The 18,617-nt window shown below is 36.7% G+C and overlaps 1 protein-coding gene across 4 annotated transcripts in view; it reads right to left on the bottom strand.

The window, feature by feature from the left end:
• Positions 1–18,617, bottom strand: part of COG3 (component of oligomeric golgi complex 3) — a 55,496-nt gene that overhangs the window by 20,052 nt on the left and 16,827 nt on the right. For 3 of the 4 annotated variants that reach the window (XM_054014399.1, XM_054014379.1, XM_054014409.1), the window contains 5 exons: positions 16,477–16,616; positions 13,826–13,986; positions 7,859–7,964; positions 5,697–5,821; positions 3,001–3,090 (listed from right to left, as the gene is read on the bottom strand). In XM_054014399.1, coding sequence (XP_053870374.1) covers positions 3,001–3,090; positions 5,697–5,821; positions 7,859–7,964; positions 13,826–13,986; positions 16,477–16,616 — 622 coding nt within the window. The remainder of the gene's footprint in view (positions 1–3,000; positions 3,091–5,696; positions 5,822–7,858; positions 7,965–13,825; positions 13,987–16,476; positions 16,617–18,617) is intronic. The other variant, XM_054014389.1, reaches the window with a different exon arrangement.

The raw sequence follows: 18,617 nt of genomic DNA, 5'->3' as shown, positions 1-18,617 counted from the left end.
GTACTGTAGTGCAATCTCTATCATGAAAGTTGAACTTACAAATGTAGAATTATGTACAAAAAATAACTGCATTCAAAAATACAACAATGTAAAACTTTAGAGCCTACAAGTCCACTCAGTCTTCCTTCTTGTTCAGCCAATCGGGAAGACAAATAAATTTGGTTACAATTTGCAGGAGATAATGCTGCCCGCTTCTTGTTTACAATGTCACCTGAAAGTGAGAACAGGCGTTCTCCTGGCACTGTTGTAGGCAGAATCGTAAGACATTTATGTGGCAGATGCACTAAAGATTCATGTGCCCCTTCATGCTTCAACCACGACTCCAGAGGACATGAGTTCACGCTGATGACGGCTTCTGCTTGATAATGATCCAAAGCAGAGTGGACCAACACACGTTCATTTTCATCATCTGAGTCAGATGCCACCAGCAGAAGGTTGATTTTATTTTTTGGTGGTTCGGGTTCTGTAGTTTCCACATTGAAGTGTGGCTATTTTAAGACTTCTGAAAGCATGCTCCACACCTCGTCCCTCTCAGATTTTCAATGGCACTTCAGATTCTTAAAGCTCGAGTGCTGTAGCTATTTTTAGAAACATCACATTGGTACCTTCTTTGCGTTTTGTCAAATCTGAAATGAAAGTGTTCTTAGAAAGAATGAACATGTGCTGTGTCATCATCCGATGATGATTACATGAAATATATGGCAGAATGCGAGTAAAACAGAGCAGGAGACATACAATTCTCCCCCAAGGAGTTCAGTCACAAATTTAATTAATGCATTATTTTTTTAATGAGCATCATCAGCATGGAAGCATGTCCTCTGGAATGGGGGCCGAAGCATGAAGGGGCATACGAATGTTTAACATAACTGACACGTAAATACTTTGCAACACCGGCTACAGAAGTGCCATACGAACACCTGTTCTCACTTTCAGGTGATATATTAAAGGATAAAGCAGGCAGCATTATCTTCCGTAAATGTAAACAAACTTGTTTGTCTTAGCAATTGGCTGAACAAGAAATAGGCCTGAGTAGACTTGTAGGCTCTACAGTTTTACATTGTTGTGTTTTTGAGTTCAGTTACATACCAAAAAAACTCTACATTTCTAAGTTACACTTTCATGATAAAGTGATTGCACTATAGTACTTGTATGAGGTGAATTGAAAAATACTATTTCTTTTATCACTTTTACACTGCAAATATTTGTAATCAAAAACAATATAAAGTGAGCACTGTACACTTTGTATTCTGTGTTGTAATAGAAATCAATATATTTGAAACTGCAGAAAAGCATCAAAAAATATTTAATAAATTTCAATTGGTATTCTATTGTTTAACAGTGTGATTAATCACGATTAATTTTTTTAAGCACGATTAATTTTTTTGAGTTAATCGCATGAGTTAACTGCGATTGACAGCCCTAGTTTTTATCATTACATGTAAAGCTTAGTTAATTTCTAAGCAGTAAAACAAAGATACAGAGAGTACAATGCCAGAGTTCACCATACCATAGGAACCTTAACTCTTGCATTCTTTGTTATTTCAGCTGTGCACTTTTAATGTTGCATATGTTTTTAAATCTTGAAGATCATGCCAAATTAAGGTAAAGGAAATGGGACCCAGATTACACCTCTGCTGTTGCTATTGCTAGGCAGGAGAGATTTTTCACCAAGATTAAGTTAACAAAGCAGCAACATTTGTTTACACTGCAGGCTGTACTTCGGCATTAAAAAAAGAAAATATTTTAAAAGAAGAAACAAACAATGATGAAAACTGGTGAAAAGTAAATCAGATGAACATTTTTAATAAACCAAGACATTAATAACAATACAGTATAGGAATTTGCTTTCTTTTTTTTTTAATTAATGCATGACTTAATCTGACAGTGCTCTAGTGAGTGTTAAATTAGCATGCCCCAGGAGTGATGTGCCTTAAACCCCGGTAGCAGGAAACAGCGTGCCTGCACAGAGCTCACTGCAGGATCAAGGCCTCAGTCTCTACAACACTTTCTATCAAGGCTGATCCAATATTGTCAGAATACCAAATAACTGCAGAACTCTGAACAAGCTGCATATGGAAAAATAATAATTTATAGAAATGTTAAGGAAACTTTTCCCATATCATTTGGATTCCCCTAAATCTATCAATAATTTTCATGAATGATGCTTTTAAAATGACACTCGAAAAAAGGTAGGTGTATTTCAAACCAATTCCTGATCTGTGCAATTACAACCAGCTTGGGTAACTGAAACAAAGGGATTTTTTTTTTTTTTAAATAAATTCTAAATACTTCTGCCATTTATACAATCCACTAAATTATTATAGCCCACAGAATTTTATTTTTGTTTGTAGCAATTTATCTTTCTGGGTTTTATGAATTAGCAACAATGCTCCAATATTTGTGTTCAATAAACTGCAGAGAAACATTTACATTAAAATAATATTTTCAGTGAAATTTAAGAAAAAATGTTCACAAATATTTTTATTATATAGAACACCAACTAAATTGATAGCGTCCCATTAAAAAGGAATGATAGATAAGAGCACCTCCTGTGATCATACAGACTAATATTTGCAAGGAACAGTCTTATCAACTAGCCCACTTGGGAACTTAATACTCAGTATAACACATTCAAGTCCAGTAAACAAGATATAAGAAACACAGAAATATTAGGTGCAGAGATAATTAGAGGAATCCTACTTTAGTCTATTATTTCGCTGAGTCATAGGAGTTACACTAGTCTATAACCTTTATCTCTACGATTTTTAAGTTTAGTTTTTCAGCATGGTTTGTGTATGCATCATTTTCTCTGCTTTACCACATCTTATATCACAATGAAATGCAAGCAATTCTTATGGATCTCTGGGGACAGAGACAGACAATGTATTTTGATGAGATTTCAACAGAATTCTGGACAACTCTTTTAAGGGCCTTCATTATATATGAAAGAATCTTTCCTAATGAACACTACTACATTCTAGAAAGATAACTTTGTCTGACCTTATTTTTGGAAATTGAATCCGCAGCTCCCAGCAGTGAGTGAATACAGGCAGATAAAGCCTCTTGTGATAATCCTTGGAACACTGCCCTCTGGAGGGAGGAAAAAAATGTTTGCCAACCTTCTACGTAGCTTAAAGAACATACAGGACTTCTGATTCTGAAGTCAATGGTTCCGCTCACAGTGCATAAAGTTAAGCACATACATAAGTGTACAGGGTTGGAGCCACATTAGCAGGGAACCCACAAATACAAAGGATTTTCATAACAAACAGATTGGATATGGAGGGTGCATAATTAAGCAACTAAAATAAGGAATATACTACATATACTACAAATTTTAACAGAGTTTGTAACCAGTTAGTGACATGATTGCTCTGAATATGGTTTGTGTCCTTATACACCACATGGTTAAATCTCTATTAGCAACCATGGGACCTAAACAGTGTTTTGCCCCTGCCAGTCACCTAGACTAGAACATGCCTGTCTTCCTGTAACTATTCAGCACACTACTTTTGCAGTGTAGATGTCACCATCTGATTGAGCTGGAAAACCAATTTGGCTAGTCCTCCTTTTTCACAGCTCTCTTGGGTAGTAGGACATCTCATATTGCATTGCTCCACATGCTGCTGGTGCCATTCTGTGTGCATACCTCCATGCACTCTAGCCCCTGCTTAGGTAATATAGGATAGTTACCCAGATTTTCCCAGAATACACTGATACAGAGTAAGGTGTGGACACACAAGACACTCTGTTGTGTCATGGAAAAAAGTTGTGTGAACTTGGCTCCACTGTGTTTGCTGTAAACAGTTAAATGAGTGTGTCACAAAAAGTGGTTACAACAACACTTTTGTAGATGTAGCATACCCAGGGCTTTAGATACTCAACAATAGATGTAAAGCGTCAGATTTTCAAAAGGTTCACTTAAAACTTCAGTCTGTTTCAGTTTTCAGTCTGTATGCTGATCATTGATCCCTGCTTCTTCATACACACACTCCCTTATAATTGGGCTATGTAAATAATTCCAAACTGCATTTTCTTCTTTCAAACAGTGGGCCCCAACCAAAAACATTACTATTTTTACTGAGATTAACATCAAAATGTTAATTACTTTAATTATTATATTTTTCCATATTCTATTTGACACCTCCCACACTTTCACAAGTTATGCCTCTCAAATAAGAATTTCTTCAAAAGTGTTAAGGTAGCCCTTTTGCTGGGTCTCCTATCAACTGAGTAAAAACAAAAATCAACGTACAGCAAAAATGCATGTGTTCCCTGGGTTTCTCAGAGATTTACCAGCCTTTTCGTAATTATGTTAAATGGCAATCTAATTATGGAACTTTCTCTTTAAGAGTAGGTTATATGAATAAGTATTATTTGAATCTCTATGAACAGGGTGTTTATTGTATCTGCTGTTATTAGCTGTGTTTTACACAGATTCATGCTACTGTATACTTTCATATACTTTAAGGCAGGGGTTCTCAGGAAAAAAATTTGGTGGCCGCTCTCACACTTTTTCCTAAAATATTTAATTATTTAGGAAAAACAAATAAATATGCACATAAAACACATCCAAATCATTGTAATTTATTTATTGCTAACTAGTAAGTCTGTTGTGAAAAGTGATATTAACAAAATGTACAAGTATCACTTTTCACAGCAGACTTACTCAGCCCTGCCAAGCCTAGGGACAAATGAAGCCCTGGCTGGGGGATCAGGGGAGGCAGAAGGGAGCTGGAGCCTGAAGCCCCACTGCTGGAACCTGGGCCCTGCCGCTGAGCAGCTACCGCCCAGGGCTGGAGCCCGAAGCCCCCTGCCAGAGCCTGCTGCCCCGCCACTCCAGGGCTGAAGCCCAAAAGCCTGAGACCCACTGCCCCAGGGAAGGTGGGGAATTCACTGGCTGCCTGCTCCTTCAACATTGTACCCCAGGTGTTTCCAGAGGGGGGCAGGGCCCAACCGCTGCTGGCGGCCCCAGCAATCAACACCAAGGCAGTGCATCCAGGAGCAACAGGGAGTCAGAGGGGCTGCTATATTGCGCCCTCCCCCCCCCCCCCCCAATCACAACCCAGGAGGCCGTGGCCATAAGAAAAGCCCCTGGTGGCCGCATTTGAGAAACGCTGCTTAAAGTAATCTTATTTTATGTAAATTTGTCAGTTTCTTGCAGTTGTACTTTTAAAGTTACCAAAAATGTGGTGCAAAGGATTTAAAACATTTTCTATGGTAACTATAGATTATTCAATTTTAAGGCCAGAAGGGACCATTAGGATCATCTAGTCTGACCGTATGCATATCACAGGCCACAGAATCTCACCCCAACATTTCTACATCAATCCCATAACTTCATTGAGCTGGAGCATTTTTTTTTTTTTTGGTCTGTGAGGTATGTGACTTTTTAAACATTACCTGTTGAAAAATCTTAGTAAGATGGCAAATGCAATTTTGGACCTGATTTGGTGCTTCATTTCTAAATTTACATGTGCAAAATCACTTGTCTTTGAACAATCTGCAATTTGCCAATTCACATATTTTATATGAAGAGACCAGCAAAAAAGGCAACAGCTAACAAAAGATAAATATCAATGTTTTCCAGTTATTTTTAGACAAAAATATCTAGCATTTATAGGATATTCTTTTTTTTTCTACTTTAACTTAAAACGGTACAGTAAGATAAAAGAAGAGGTGAAGTTTGTGCATACATCTATACATCTGTACAGTTTAGAGAGACACACTAGAGTCCTTCTGACTGTGGGATACCACATTCCATGTAGATCTGCTGGTGAAATCATAGTCTGCGGTCTGGGATTAAGGGATTCTGCTGTACCTATTTAAAGGTAGAAAACACACATTAAAAAGTTATTACTCTTTCCTTCCATCTGAAAACAATACGTAGTGAGTGTTATTTAATGCTGACCTCCATAGGAATGTTACACATTACAAAATTACTTTGTTTTCAACCTCCTCAGAGGGAAGAAACCTGACTTTCAGTGTATACATGCACAGAGTATGTGGGCGGCTGTGTAGCGTTTGAATTCATCTTGAAAACGTACTGGGTAATCTTGGATTGGTGTATGTACTCTGAAACATGTATTTAAGGAGAGGGCATACGTGGTTCTCAGAAAAACAAAACACTAGCCTGCCCTCCTAAATTAAAAAATTGCTAAAAGACATTTGAAAATAACTTTGCTACCACTCATTCTTCAGGTCATCGGGTCCAGTCAGTGACCCATCCCTGAGACTGCGTATCTTCCTTCGCCCAATGACACCCATCTAATCCTTCACCCCTGGCCGATTTAACATGTACTGACTGCCCAAAGGAGATCTAGTTCATCCTTTGTGAAATGTATTACTTTTATACGCATTTCTCCGGAAGTCACTGTAGTATCCTAGCTGCTATAAGGATGTGATGCATATCTACTGAAGAGAGTTATGGGGGAGAAAAGACAGTGGAGAAAATATAGGAGGGTTGCCCACAGGGCTTTAACAGGAACCCAGAGGCCACCCAGAGGAAGGGGAGAAAAGGAACCATATTGAATGAGTTTACTTTGCTATTCTTTCCTTGCTATACAGCAGATAACCTGAGGAGATTTAGCACAGCTGAAATACAGAATTTAGAACCCATGTTAATATGACAACATTGTCGGCTGTTAGGACAGAGAACAATGATTTTGTCATGTGGATTTTATTAGAAGTCACAGCCCTGTTACAAGAGCACCCTTCATGACAGAGGAGGTGCAAAACCATCTGTGCACATTCAGATTGGATTTTCCTAATAATTGGTGGTGGAGAGCCTCACGGAACTCATCTTTCCCCTAGATTTTGGGGCAACTACTAGTTAACCTCAGTGACAACCATTTAAAAAAATAAAAACTAAAGGAAGTCAACAGAACCAGTCATGGAACAAAAACCTGCAATGTCCTGGTGTGGGGATAGTCTAACAATCTCTTACATTTGTGCAGTTCCTACCATTTGTTCAAGTCTAGACTCGTGTGTTCTAGCTGGTTCTAGTCTAGGTCTTTGGTGTGTCAGCCTGGTATGTCCACAGTAGGAAACCATGATAAATCCATGGAATAGTGAAGACAACTGCTAGAGCTAGAAAGATACAACTGGGAAGCAGAATATTAATAAGTGAGTAAACTGTAGTAAGATGGAGGGGAAAAAAGTCATCCAGGGATTCCAGGCACATTTAAAGGCATGTAAGCAGTACTCAGGTGGCGTTCTGGTGTTAACAAAATCAAATCTCATGGAATTAATTATTTTATAAATGTATAAAAACATGGATCCCAAAATGAGGTTTTAAAATTCATAGACTAATGAATTATTGCCATAACTAGACAACAAGTTATTGAAATCAGTTAAAAAAAAACATTAAAAAGGATGCAATCACTGTCTGATTCTATGTTTTAAACAGGAAAACATTCTTGAACTACAACTTCCAAAGCGCTCACGTAACACACATGCCAGAATCATATAAAACCCATTCTTCTCCTGTGAGCTCAGCTCTTTATTATACTTCATATAAAAAAATGCTATGACCCTTGACAACAGGAGTAAATATTTCACAGAATGAATGCATCTGTAGTACAGACGTGCCACAATCACCATCACAGGATTAAGGCAGGTAATAAACACACTGAATATCCAGTTCCTGAGGTTTTCTGGGAAGACAATTTTTAAAAGTTTAAATAAAAATTCTTGAGTCAAAGCTCCTTTTATGCAAGCTCTTCCCAAAATTCTCCAAATACTTTAAAATATTTTTTATTAAAGTAAATATAATGTTCTCATTATTTGCTTATCTTAATGCCCACTATGTCTATTTTACTACTTCATTTGATAATATAAAATATATTCCCAGGCATACCAGATTTAATTAGGTTGCAGGATTCTGGATCTTCTAGCCGCACATCTGAAAATGAAGCCTCAGAAGGCAACTTCTTCTGTTCATCTTTTAAACTTTGTGCAATTTGCTGCAGGGGAAGATATGTCATGCAATTATTACATTAAACAGATTTTTTTTTGGTAAGAAGAATCTGTAACTTCTGTTTCCATGTAGAAAAAAGTTGTATTAATATGCCCAGCCTACCTGGATTTACATAGCAAAACTAGATAACTGAACAAATGTTGCTTCTGATAAATGGAGCTGGTCAGGAATTTTTTCCACAAAACTTTTTTTTTTTTTTTGGTCAGAAAATGCCAATTCATCAAAACCTTTATTGTTTGTGGGAAAGGGTTGATTCTAAATTTTCCATTTAGAAAAATTTTTGAAAATTCAGAGACGTGCTCAGCAAATGGAGTAACTTTGATTTAACACTATATTATATGAGGACTGCAGGATATTCATTTTTTCTGCTGCTATTTGCTGTGCTGGGTTCAGCTGCAACCCTAAAACAGAGATCATGATTGTCTAAATGTGTCATTTTGACACTTTCCAAATGAAAAAGTTCTTTTGTAAGTCTAAACGATTTTTCATGTCAAAATCTAAGTTAACATCGTAACAAATGTTTTAAAAAAAAAAATTAAAGGTCAAAATCTAACTGAAGTGTTAGATTTTGAGCTAGTGAAAATCTGAGTCTGGCTTTTTGTCTTGATTCAGGATGAGAAAATTTTTCAAAATCTCAAAAATTCTACCACAATGGGAAAACTATTTCCCACCTGGCACATCTGTTCATACAGGAACAGAGAAATGTTTAGTACTGAGATCAGAGTCAGAAACTTTACACCGAATGGTTCTACTAAAAAAAAGTGACTAATAAAGCATAACAATGGGGTTCCAAAGTTTATCTGTCTCAACTCCTGTATGAAAAGATTCTCATAAAAGTCTTGTTACTTATAAGCTGCCTGCCAGACCTACAAACTAAACTTGGACTCAGTCAAGCTGGATTTGTTTCCTCTCACACTCCACCACCAGTAATTAAGGTTCTGTAGGTCAGTTTAGGCCCTCTGTTACACCTGGGGAGCACTAAAGCCTTCTAATATTGGCCCAGTGACCCCTGTGTAATCTTATTGCCGTTAAACGGTTTGCACAAGTGTAAACAATTGAATCCCAAGTAAACAACTCTGCTGATGAGCCAGAAGGAACAGACATTGGGCTCACTTTGTTCGCTGTGTTACCTTTGTTAGGGCTAACAGAAGTAAAAGGCAAAGGTATGTCCCTAAAGTGAATATAATCACATACAAACGCATAACAGATCTATCCAGTAAAGAGGTGCCATTTTGACAGTCACTTGCCACATTTTAAGTCATTTTTCCTTGATTTAAAAAATAGCATCTCCAGCGTGTAAAAAATATTCAAATTAATACCAAAAAGACAGTGGTCAATGTAAAGTGATACATGTTTTAATATGAGGGTGGTTTCATTAAGCAAAGTTACCGTAATTGTTACTGTTGGGCCAAAATACATAAATATATTCATGTAGTGCAAAATAAACATTCTTTATATTTTTAAAATGTGAAAAGCAACACAACAACATGGAGAGTGAAAAATCTATTCATAAATGCGTTGAGCAAATAGAGTAACTCTGACTTAACATTGTATTAAATGAAGATTGTGAGATATACATTTTTTCCACTGCTCTTTACTGTGCTGGGTTCAGGTAGCACCTTAAAATAAAGATTAACATTTACATTTAACAGACTGCAAGTTCTGAGGTGTGGAGAATCTATTTGTTTACATTGTCTGGAAGGTGCCACCGAATCATAGAAATATAGCGCTGAAAGGGACCCCGAGAAGTCATCTAGTCCATCCCCTGGCAGAGACAGGGCCTATTATACCTAGACCTTCCCTGACAGGCTTGTCTAACCTGTTCTTAAAAACCTCCACTGACAGGGATTCTACAACCTCCCTTTGTAACATGTTTCAGTGCTTAACTAGTCTTATAGTTAGAAAGCTTTTCCTAATATCCAACCTAAATCTCCTTTGCTGCAGATTAGGCCAATCACTTCTTGTCCTACCTTCAGTGAACATGGAGAACAATTGATCATGGTCCTCTCTATAACAGTCTAACATATTTGAACACTTATCGGGTACCCCTTAGTCTTTTCTTCTCAAGACTGAACATCCCCAGTTTTTTATCCTTTCGGGTCAGGCTTTCTAAAACTTTTATCATTTTTGTTACTCTACTCTTTACTTCCAATTTGTCCACATCTTTCTTAAAGTGTGCCTAGGGTGACCAGATGTCCCAATTTTATAGGGACAGTCCCGATATTTGGGGCTTTTTCTTATATAGGCTCCTATTATCTCCCACCCCGTCCTGATTTTTCACACTTGCTGTCTGGTCACCCTAAGTGTGCCATCCAAAACTGGACACAATACTCCAGCTGAGGCCTCATCAGTAGAGCAGAACAAATACCTCCAGGTCTTACATATGACACTCCTGTTAATACACTCCAGAATGATATTTGTCTTTTCTTGTAACAGCATCACATTGTTGGCTCATATTCAATTTGTGATCCATCATAACACACACTTACCCCCAATGCTTTTATGCAGTACTACTACCTTCCAGTTACTCCTCACCTTGTATTTGGATATTTGATTTTTTCTTTTTAAGTGTACAACTTTGCACTTGTCTGTACTGAATTTTATCGCATTGATTTCAGACCAAGTCTCTAATTTATCAATTTTGAATTCTCATCTTGTCCTCCAAAGTGCTAGCAAGCCCTCTCAGCTTGGTGTCATGTGCAGATTTTATATGCATACTCTCCATTCCATTATTCAAGTCATTCATGAAAATGTTGACTAGTACTGGAAACGGAACAGACTCCACTAGGACCCCATTACACATACCCTCCCACCGTGATCGTGAACCATTAATAACTACTGAGTATGTTTTTTCAAACAGTTGTGCATGCATTTTATAGTAATTTCATCTAGACCACATGTCCCTACTTTGCTTATGAGAATGTCATATGGACTGTGTCCTTACTGTTTCTTGTAACCCTATTAGCCTGTAGGTGCTTATAAATTAATTGTTTGATGATTTGTTCCAGTATCTTTCCAGGTATCTACACTAGGCTGACTGGTCTATAATTTCCCAGGTTCTCTTTGTTTCTCTTTTTAAAGATAAACACTATACTTGCCCTTCTCAAGTCTTCTGGGACCTCACCATCCTCCATGAGTTCTCGAAAATAATCCCTAATGCCTAATGGTTCCAAGATTGCTTCATCTAGTTCCTTAAGAACCCTAGGGTGAACTTCATGAAGTCCTGCCAACATGAATACAAATAACTTATCTAAATATTCTTTAACCTATTTTGGCTTGTGTTTCTTCACCCCTTCTGTTAAAATTAATTGTGTTAAGCAGAACTCTGGTACTGTAGAAAAATATCATTAATGATATGTCAACTAAAAATGGAGGTTGTGGAGAATGAAGTAAGTGAAACTTTTTTTTATTTAAATCTTCAGATTTGTACGTGGAAAAAGGGCAAAAGTGAGGATAGCAAAGCTTGATTTTTGTTCAGCATTTTTTAACTAAATAAATTTTTTTAAAGTGCTTTGTTTATCAATATTTTAACTGAACACTTTCCAGTTTGCCAATATTCACCCATTACAGAGATTTGGACAATTGGCCCACTTAGGAACCAGCTGTTCAAATTTGACCCATGGAACCTGATTCAACATTTCAATAGATTCCATGCAGATCACAATTTATGGGATGGGTTTGTTCTGCTTTAGTTAAGTTTGGGCACTGCTTTCTGTTTAAAGGTGGACAATTCTCAGTACTCTAAAATCCACATGCTGATTTGGATTGTTTACTCCTATAAATGTTATCAGCGGGTGACATCAGAGAAATCTCTTTAGCTCATTCTTCACAAGAATTCAGCAAAAGACTCTCCAGACTCTGCTTAGCACTTTGAAGTCCTGTTACAGTGCTGCACTTTAGCACTTCAAACTATCTGTCAGACTGGCAGCAGCCACTTGAAAATGGAAAGAGGACATTTGAGCAAAGAGCTTAAAACATGCTCTTTCACTGCGTTACATTTGAATAATTCATTTACTCAGACTTAATCATTGCTCTCCAAATATTCAAAGTTTGAGGTTTAAAAGTGATCAGAATCACAATGACAAACAAATCAGGACATGTAAGAAGTGGAAATTTATACTATCAGTGGAATTAAGTGTAAACCTCTTCTTCTCTATAAATGATCAGCCACGGAATCTTAATTAGCATATTATCAGTAAGACAGACCTTGGCTACACTAGAAAGTTGTACTGTTTTAGTTATACTGCTATAGTTAGGAGTGGTAAAAATAGCCTCCCCGCCAAGCGTAAGGGCAGTTATAGCAATATAAAGGTATTTTATATAGGTATAGCTATCCATGAATAGGAAGAGAAATAACTATACTGGTTTAAAAGTCACCTTTATTCCCGCATACCTTTATAACTGCATCCACTAGGGCTTACAGTATAATAATTTCGGTTAAAAAAAAGACAGCTAACTGAAATCGTTATATCAGTAAAACTTGAGTGTAGATTAGGCTTGAATGGATGCATCACATTTAACAATGTTTTTTTAAAAAGGACATTATACTTTATGGGAAGGCATGATGATACTACATGTATAAGGCCAATATGTTCACAAATACGAATATCGTAACTACTTTTAGACAATCCTGGGCATTTTGTGTTTACTACTTATGCTTGAACAATAATACTGTAAGAAGTTTTATACTGGTGAGAAAACATTCAAGATTATAGGAACACGGATAGGGCATTGAACAGGACACTTCTTATAAAGCTTTGTCAGTTTCAAGGACAGAGTATTACATACAGTTTTAATAAATTTATTTCTCCTGTCCAAGGCAAGCATTTGTACAAATTAAACCTACAGCAACATGCGCCAACCCAGTGATCACAAAAAAATGCCTCTTTGAGGATGTTTCAGTAGCAGTAAGTCTGACGATGCCATCTGTGCTGTTCGGTCAGTTGGAAAATAAAATGGACTAAAAGTTACAATCTTACAAACACAATGGCCAAGTAAGGCAAGGTTCCAGTCAAAGCCTTTAACATTCTGAGCTCTCACTGCCAAATTAGCATCAGCAATCACTCTTTTTACTATGATTTACCCCTTTCATGAAATATCAGTTTTGAATATGCCTTAAATTATGTATTAAGTTCACTGTTTTCTTTATAGCCAAAAGATTTTTTTAAATCCTTCTTTGACAAGATATTGACACTATGAGTCATTTACCTGAGATCTTGTATTAATTATACTAATTTATTTTAAATTATAAGTATAATAATCTTTTTAATTCTTTCCAGCAGGACCAGTGTGAAGAGCATGAACTTATCCTGCAGGGAGCTAGGTACGGCTGTCATGAATAGCTAGAGAAAGTAGCTACTTGAAAGAGAAAGTTATTGGGAACTACTACTGACCTAACAAATTCATCTTTGAAGCTTTTTTTTTTTAAGCCAGTATCTTGACCAGCAACTTTGAAAACAAAGTATCAGCCAACTGTGTTCGTCCATAGAATTTATCCTACAATTCAGTACATTTAACTCCAACTTTCCATTGACAAAAACAAAAATCAAGAACATTAAAATAAACAAACAACAGAAATTGTTTAAAGAGGAGAAAGTTAGAAGCACCACAATGCACACTAACGTGGTGGTGAAAATTGTGACCAGATTCACTTAACTTGATCTAAGATATATTATACTATCTGATTTCAGGGCCAAAGATTAATCAGTGGATGCCACCCTGATGGTGTCAATGCTTTTAAATACACATAAAAACAGAAAAATCCTGTTTGCTGTGCTCTTCATTATATAATTGCATATGATGTATAACTAGGAAAACAAATTAAGCAAACAGATATAACTACTATACCTCCATCATTTCCAATTTATCCGGATATGCAAGATCCCCAGGAGCAGGCTTGTAGCCTATGATGTCTGTCTGAATGTAGATGAATGTCCTGTAGACAAGACGTTCTTGTACATCCTCTAACATCTGCTGGACACCAGCAGCAAATGCACCCAGTTGTTCTGCTGACAAAAGAACATCAATACAATTGCTCATTAATTACATCTAGAAAAGTAATGTTTAAAAAGAACTTTTGAGTTTCATACTTTGTCACAAATTAAATTACTTGCTGCAAAGAAAGCCAGGCCCAAATAACATTTGAAGAGCTGCATGCTGAGTGGTTTGTTACAAACCATGAATTCTTGTGCTCTTAACTACAGCGCTGCCAGTGACTTGTTATCTGGTGTGGGGCCAGTCACTTTCAGCTCTCTCTGCCTAAGATTTCCCCATACGCAAACTAGTAATACGACAGAACATAACATACCATATTATAGTTTAAGTATGCTGTTTTGGGAGATGCTAAAAATATGTCAAAATGAAGTTTTTGCCTATATACTAAGAATTTGCCCTAGATTAGTTTTGTCATATACACAGTAAAGTATTACCACGTGGACTGAAAAGTCATACTGCAGGACAAAGAGCTACATGTAATTTAGCCTACCTACCTCAATAAGACATCTGTATGTACTTAATGATCCAAGTTGAAGCAGCTTAAATCAAAATATCAGCTCTACGTTTAAATGGTAAAACCAGTAAGTAAAAGTTAGCCCAAAGGCTACTCTGCAAAGTTATTGTGTTTTGTTTTTGATAGTGTGAGGGATCAGGGTCACAATAAGGCTCTTAGGAAAGTAAATTAACTTATCTTCACAACCCCAGAGATGGATAGCCACTCTGCTTTATATACCAAGGATCAAAAGGACCAAATCTTTCATGGAGTTATTGCTAGAGACATGAGAGTTACTCTAATGAAAGGTTACATAACACTTTAGAAATGCTTAAGATGTCCTACAAAGGGGGAAGGGGGGGCATTGAACTTGTGCCCTTTTTGCTTGCACATAAGGAAGGCCAGTCAAAAGGCACTTCCCTTTATACTTTTTTTTTTTTTTTTTTTTTAAACATTAGAAATAAAAATATTTCTACCCCGGAAGACACTACGGTGTCTGGAAAATTAGCAAAATTAAGAAAATTCAAGATACGGAAAGCTGACCAATTGAACTAGGAAGGATTTCTCAGTCTGTTTAAACTGTACTTAATTTGTGCTGTGGTGAAAAAAAAATCTTTATTACAGGTTCAACACCTGCCCTTTCAGCATAGGTGAGATAGCTCACAATACACACATCTAAGGTTCCCAAATCAGGAAAAAAACAGATTTGACATTACTGATATTTCTAAGGTAAAACAGTCAGATGAGCAGAAATATCTGCATTTTTTCATATGCAATTATATACTACAAGACAATGGAAATCTGAAAAGGTCCTGAAGGCATATGACTAGATTTCATAAGTTTCACAGTGAGCCACAAATGAATAACTAGTCCCTAACAGGAATGGCTTGATATTTACCAGAGGTGGTTTTTACCAGGTAAAATCATGATTTTTACCACCCCAATTTAAGGCATTTGCTATTCTGAAAACGGTTTCATTATTTCACACCTAAAACAAAGTGTAAGTTACATAAGACAATAGGATTCATAGCTTAATTTAGGATTGTACAAATAAAAAGTAAAACTGCAGTGGGTGTAATACTTATAAATACTGAGCATCAGAATGTCTGTACACATTTTGGGCTCAGTATCTTCTCAAGGAAGCTATACATGTCATGATTCATTTCAGTTTTCAATATTACACAAAAGTCAAAAACATTCCATTATATGAAAACAACAACAATGCAGAGTTCTAGGCTTGACGCATTAAGCAATCACAAGCATGCAGAGTTGCAGACTACCAGTCCAGGTCCATCTGACCTTGCAGCAGCCTACAGCAGAAGACCAACTTTGATGTTGTAGATAGATTGAGCCCATTCCTCAGTTTTGAATGGATATATCCAAAGTTGAAAAGATTCATTCTATGCTTGCTGGACATTGATGCAATTATTTTTCCCAGTTTAAACTGGGTTTAAGTGGAATTTACCAGCACCGTGTCCTAATTTAGCTTTTTTCCCCAGGAAATTGCCAACCCTGGTTCCTACATGAACAAGAAGACTTAAAAAAAAAAAAAAAAAAAAAAAAAAAACAACAAAAAAACTGGAATCCCTGACTAGATATAAAGTATAACGTACACCATTCCTTTCATTGCACTCTATGGCACTAGTCCTGTACCCCACAAGTGCACAAATTCATTGATCTGTGTAATTCCATTAACATCAACATGGTTAGTTGTGAGAGTAAAGTTATACACATGTATAAGCATTTGCAGGATCAAGGCCTGTTAGTAAAATCAAAATGTAGCAAGAATCTCTAGAATAGCCCTTGTATACTCATTTCAATGAAGAAATGTTTTTAAATAAATTGTTTACCATAATGCAACCAAAAAAAGGACAAAGTTCATTTAAAAGAATCATGTGTCACCTTTGACATGTTTAACACATAAGAAACATCTACATCCGGTCTCCTATGAAGTTTAGTAGTTTCTAACACTGATTAACACCACAATCACTCATTTCCACCTATGTATTACCATTGTTCTGTACATGGTCTTCAAGCATCTCATTTTTGAGAATTCCACAGAGTTCAGACAAAGTTTCTAAGTGAATAACATGGATGATCAATGGCCTGAAGACATCATATAATGAGACACACAATTTCTCCAAAAGTTCACTAGAGGAAAGATAAAAATGTATGATATTATAAAAAACATTTCCAGGATACCAAAATACAACACTAAGATCATGTTACAGAAAGGACTAATTCCTGTATCCCAGCACCAATAAACTGTTTTCAGCATAACGTATCCCAATTTTGATCCAACTGAAGTTACCATTCATAACAGAATTATATAAAATCTACATTGAAGACAGCTAATCTCAGACCCAATTTACAAGTCTGACGTCCCTTCTCCTTAGAACTGATGTGTGCTATTGAGAGCACAGTTCTATAATAAAGCCCTACCTAAAGAGTATTGCATTGTAGCAAACTAGGAAATACTAATATTTACACTAAAATAAGTTTACATTGTCATTTTTCGGTGCTCCCTCTCCTATCATAGAAGATTTGTGTTTTAACAAGAGCTGTCGCACTCTCTCAGATGAGCTTCTCCTAGATTTCAGTGAAGTCCCAGTAATGTACTTATGAAAAGCTGAACATTTAAATCATGCCTGCTAATGAATAGAAAATAAATTAAAGAGGATTTAAAGTATTCACTTTCATATCTTTGCAAGTTTACTCCAATATGAAAGTCCTCCTAAACTAGGTAAACCATGTTTTTTGAGGCGGAATTACTGACAATTGTAGTAGGCATCTTGAATTTTTTTCATAAGACTGTGACCAAGAAACTGAATAGCTGATGAAAATGTATTTTTAAAATGTACATATTTTGGAATGGGTGCCTTTAGGCATCCTGTAAGAGCTCTCAAAATATAACACAGCATAATCAGGGCCGCTTGCCAAGGTAAATTAAGACCTGAAACTGAGAAAAGGGGAGAAATTTCAACAGCCCATCACCACACACAAAAAACCTAACAGCAAGAATTCAGGCCAAAAATGTCAAGCCTGGGTGCCTAAAGGAAGGTTTATAAAATCCATATTCAGGCACCAAAATGAGTGACTCTCAGAGAATCAGCATCTTTGGGAAATAGGGCCACTTTTATTAGATGCCCGAATACAGATTGTTGGGCATCTAAAGACTCGAATATTTACCTAAGAATTATACAATTTGTAGGGAACATAGGAACCAGGGAGGAGAGTCTCTTATCACTAATGAGCAATAACTGCCTTTCATCCAGATTCAAAACTACAATTATCAAAAAATGTAATTAGATTTTTGGACTATGTATAGTGTTGGTTTGAGTTTCTGAACTGTAACTTAAGGGCTTGCCTAAATACAGTTTTTTGCACTGAATTAATTATGAACATCCACATTAGAGTTTTTGGTGATTTAACTAAATCAGTTTTTAAACCAGCTTAGTTAAGTCAGTGCAAATCTGTGAGACCACCAGACCTAAGCATTCAACTTAGTGCAAAGTGACCCTCAAACAACTGTCCTTTAAAATGAAAAAGAAAAGAATAAGCATCTTAATTGTAGTGTTCCTAATCTAAATAGTCAATATTTGCATATTCCCAATGATGCCCGGGGTTGAACTGAAGGGCAAATGAGACAGGTGTACTGGTACTCTTCCTGGCTCTGTCCACTCAAAATGTGAAAATTGGGCAATACTCAGCAGATGTTCAAAATAGGATCATTTGTACTCTGCTGGGCTTCATAACTTGGCTCCTCCTTAATGGGGATTAGATATCCCTGGGCCCCTCCTCACTGAAGCATGGATCCCCAATTAGGCTTCAAAGGGCTCCTTGGGTATAGTATCCCGAGTGAGACTCAGATGCGCTGCTGGCCTTTGGGAGCTTGGCTTCCCTTTAATAGGGCTCTGATGCCCTCTGCTTCTCCCCTCTCGCTTTCAGCTTCAAGGGACCGACTGGAAAAAATGAATGGAAGTATTTCTCTCAAGCTCCACCCACCCACAACATGACACTAAAATGATGTCAATCAAAGTAGATTGTGTAGATTTTCATAATATCAATGTCCCTCTTTCACATGTGCTTTGAATATCACTGACTTAGTTAATTTTGACATTTAAATAATTACTGTTACGCATCAGTGTTAAC

This window comes from Malaclemys terrapin, chromosome 1, assembly GCF_027887155.1.
Source record: "Malaclemys terrapin pileata isolate rMalTer1 chromosome 1, rMalTer1.hap1, whole genome shotgun sequence".
NCBI lineage: Eukaryota > Metazoa > Chordata > Testudines > Emydidae > Malaclemys > Malaclemys terrapin.
The sequence above is the reverse complement of the archived record's forward strand: the minus strand, read 5'-3'. Positions and strand labels throughout refer to the sequence as shown.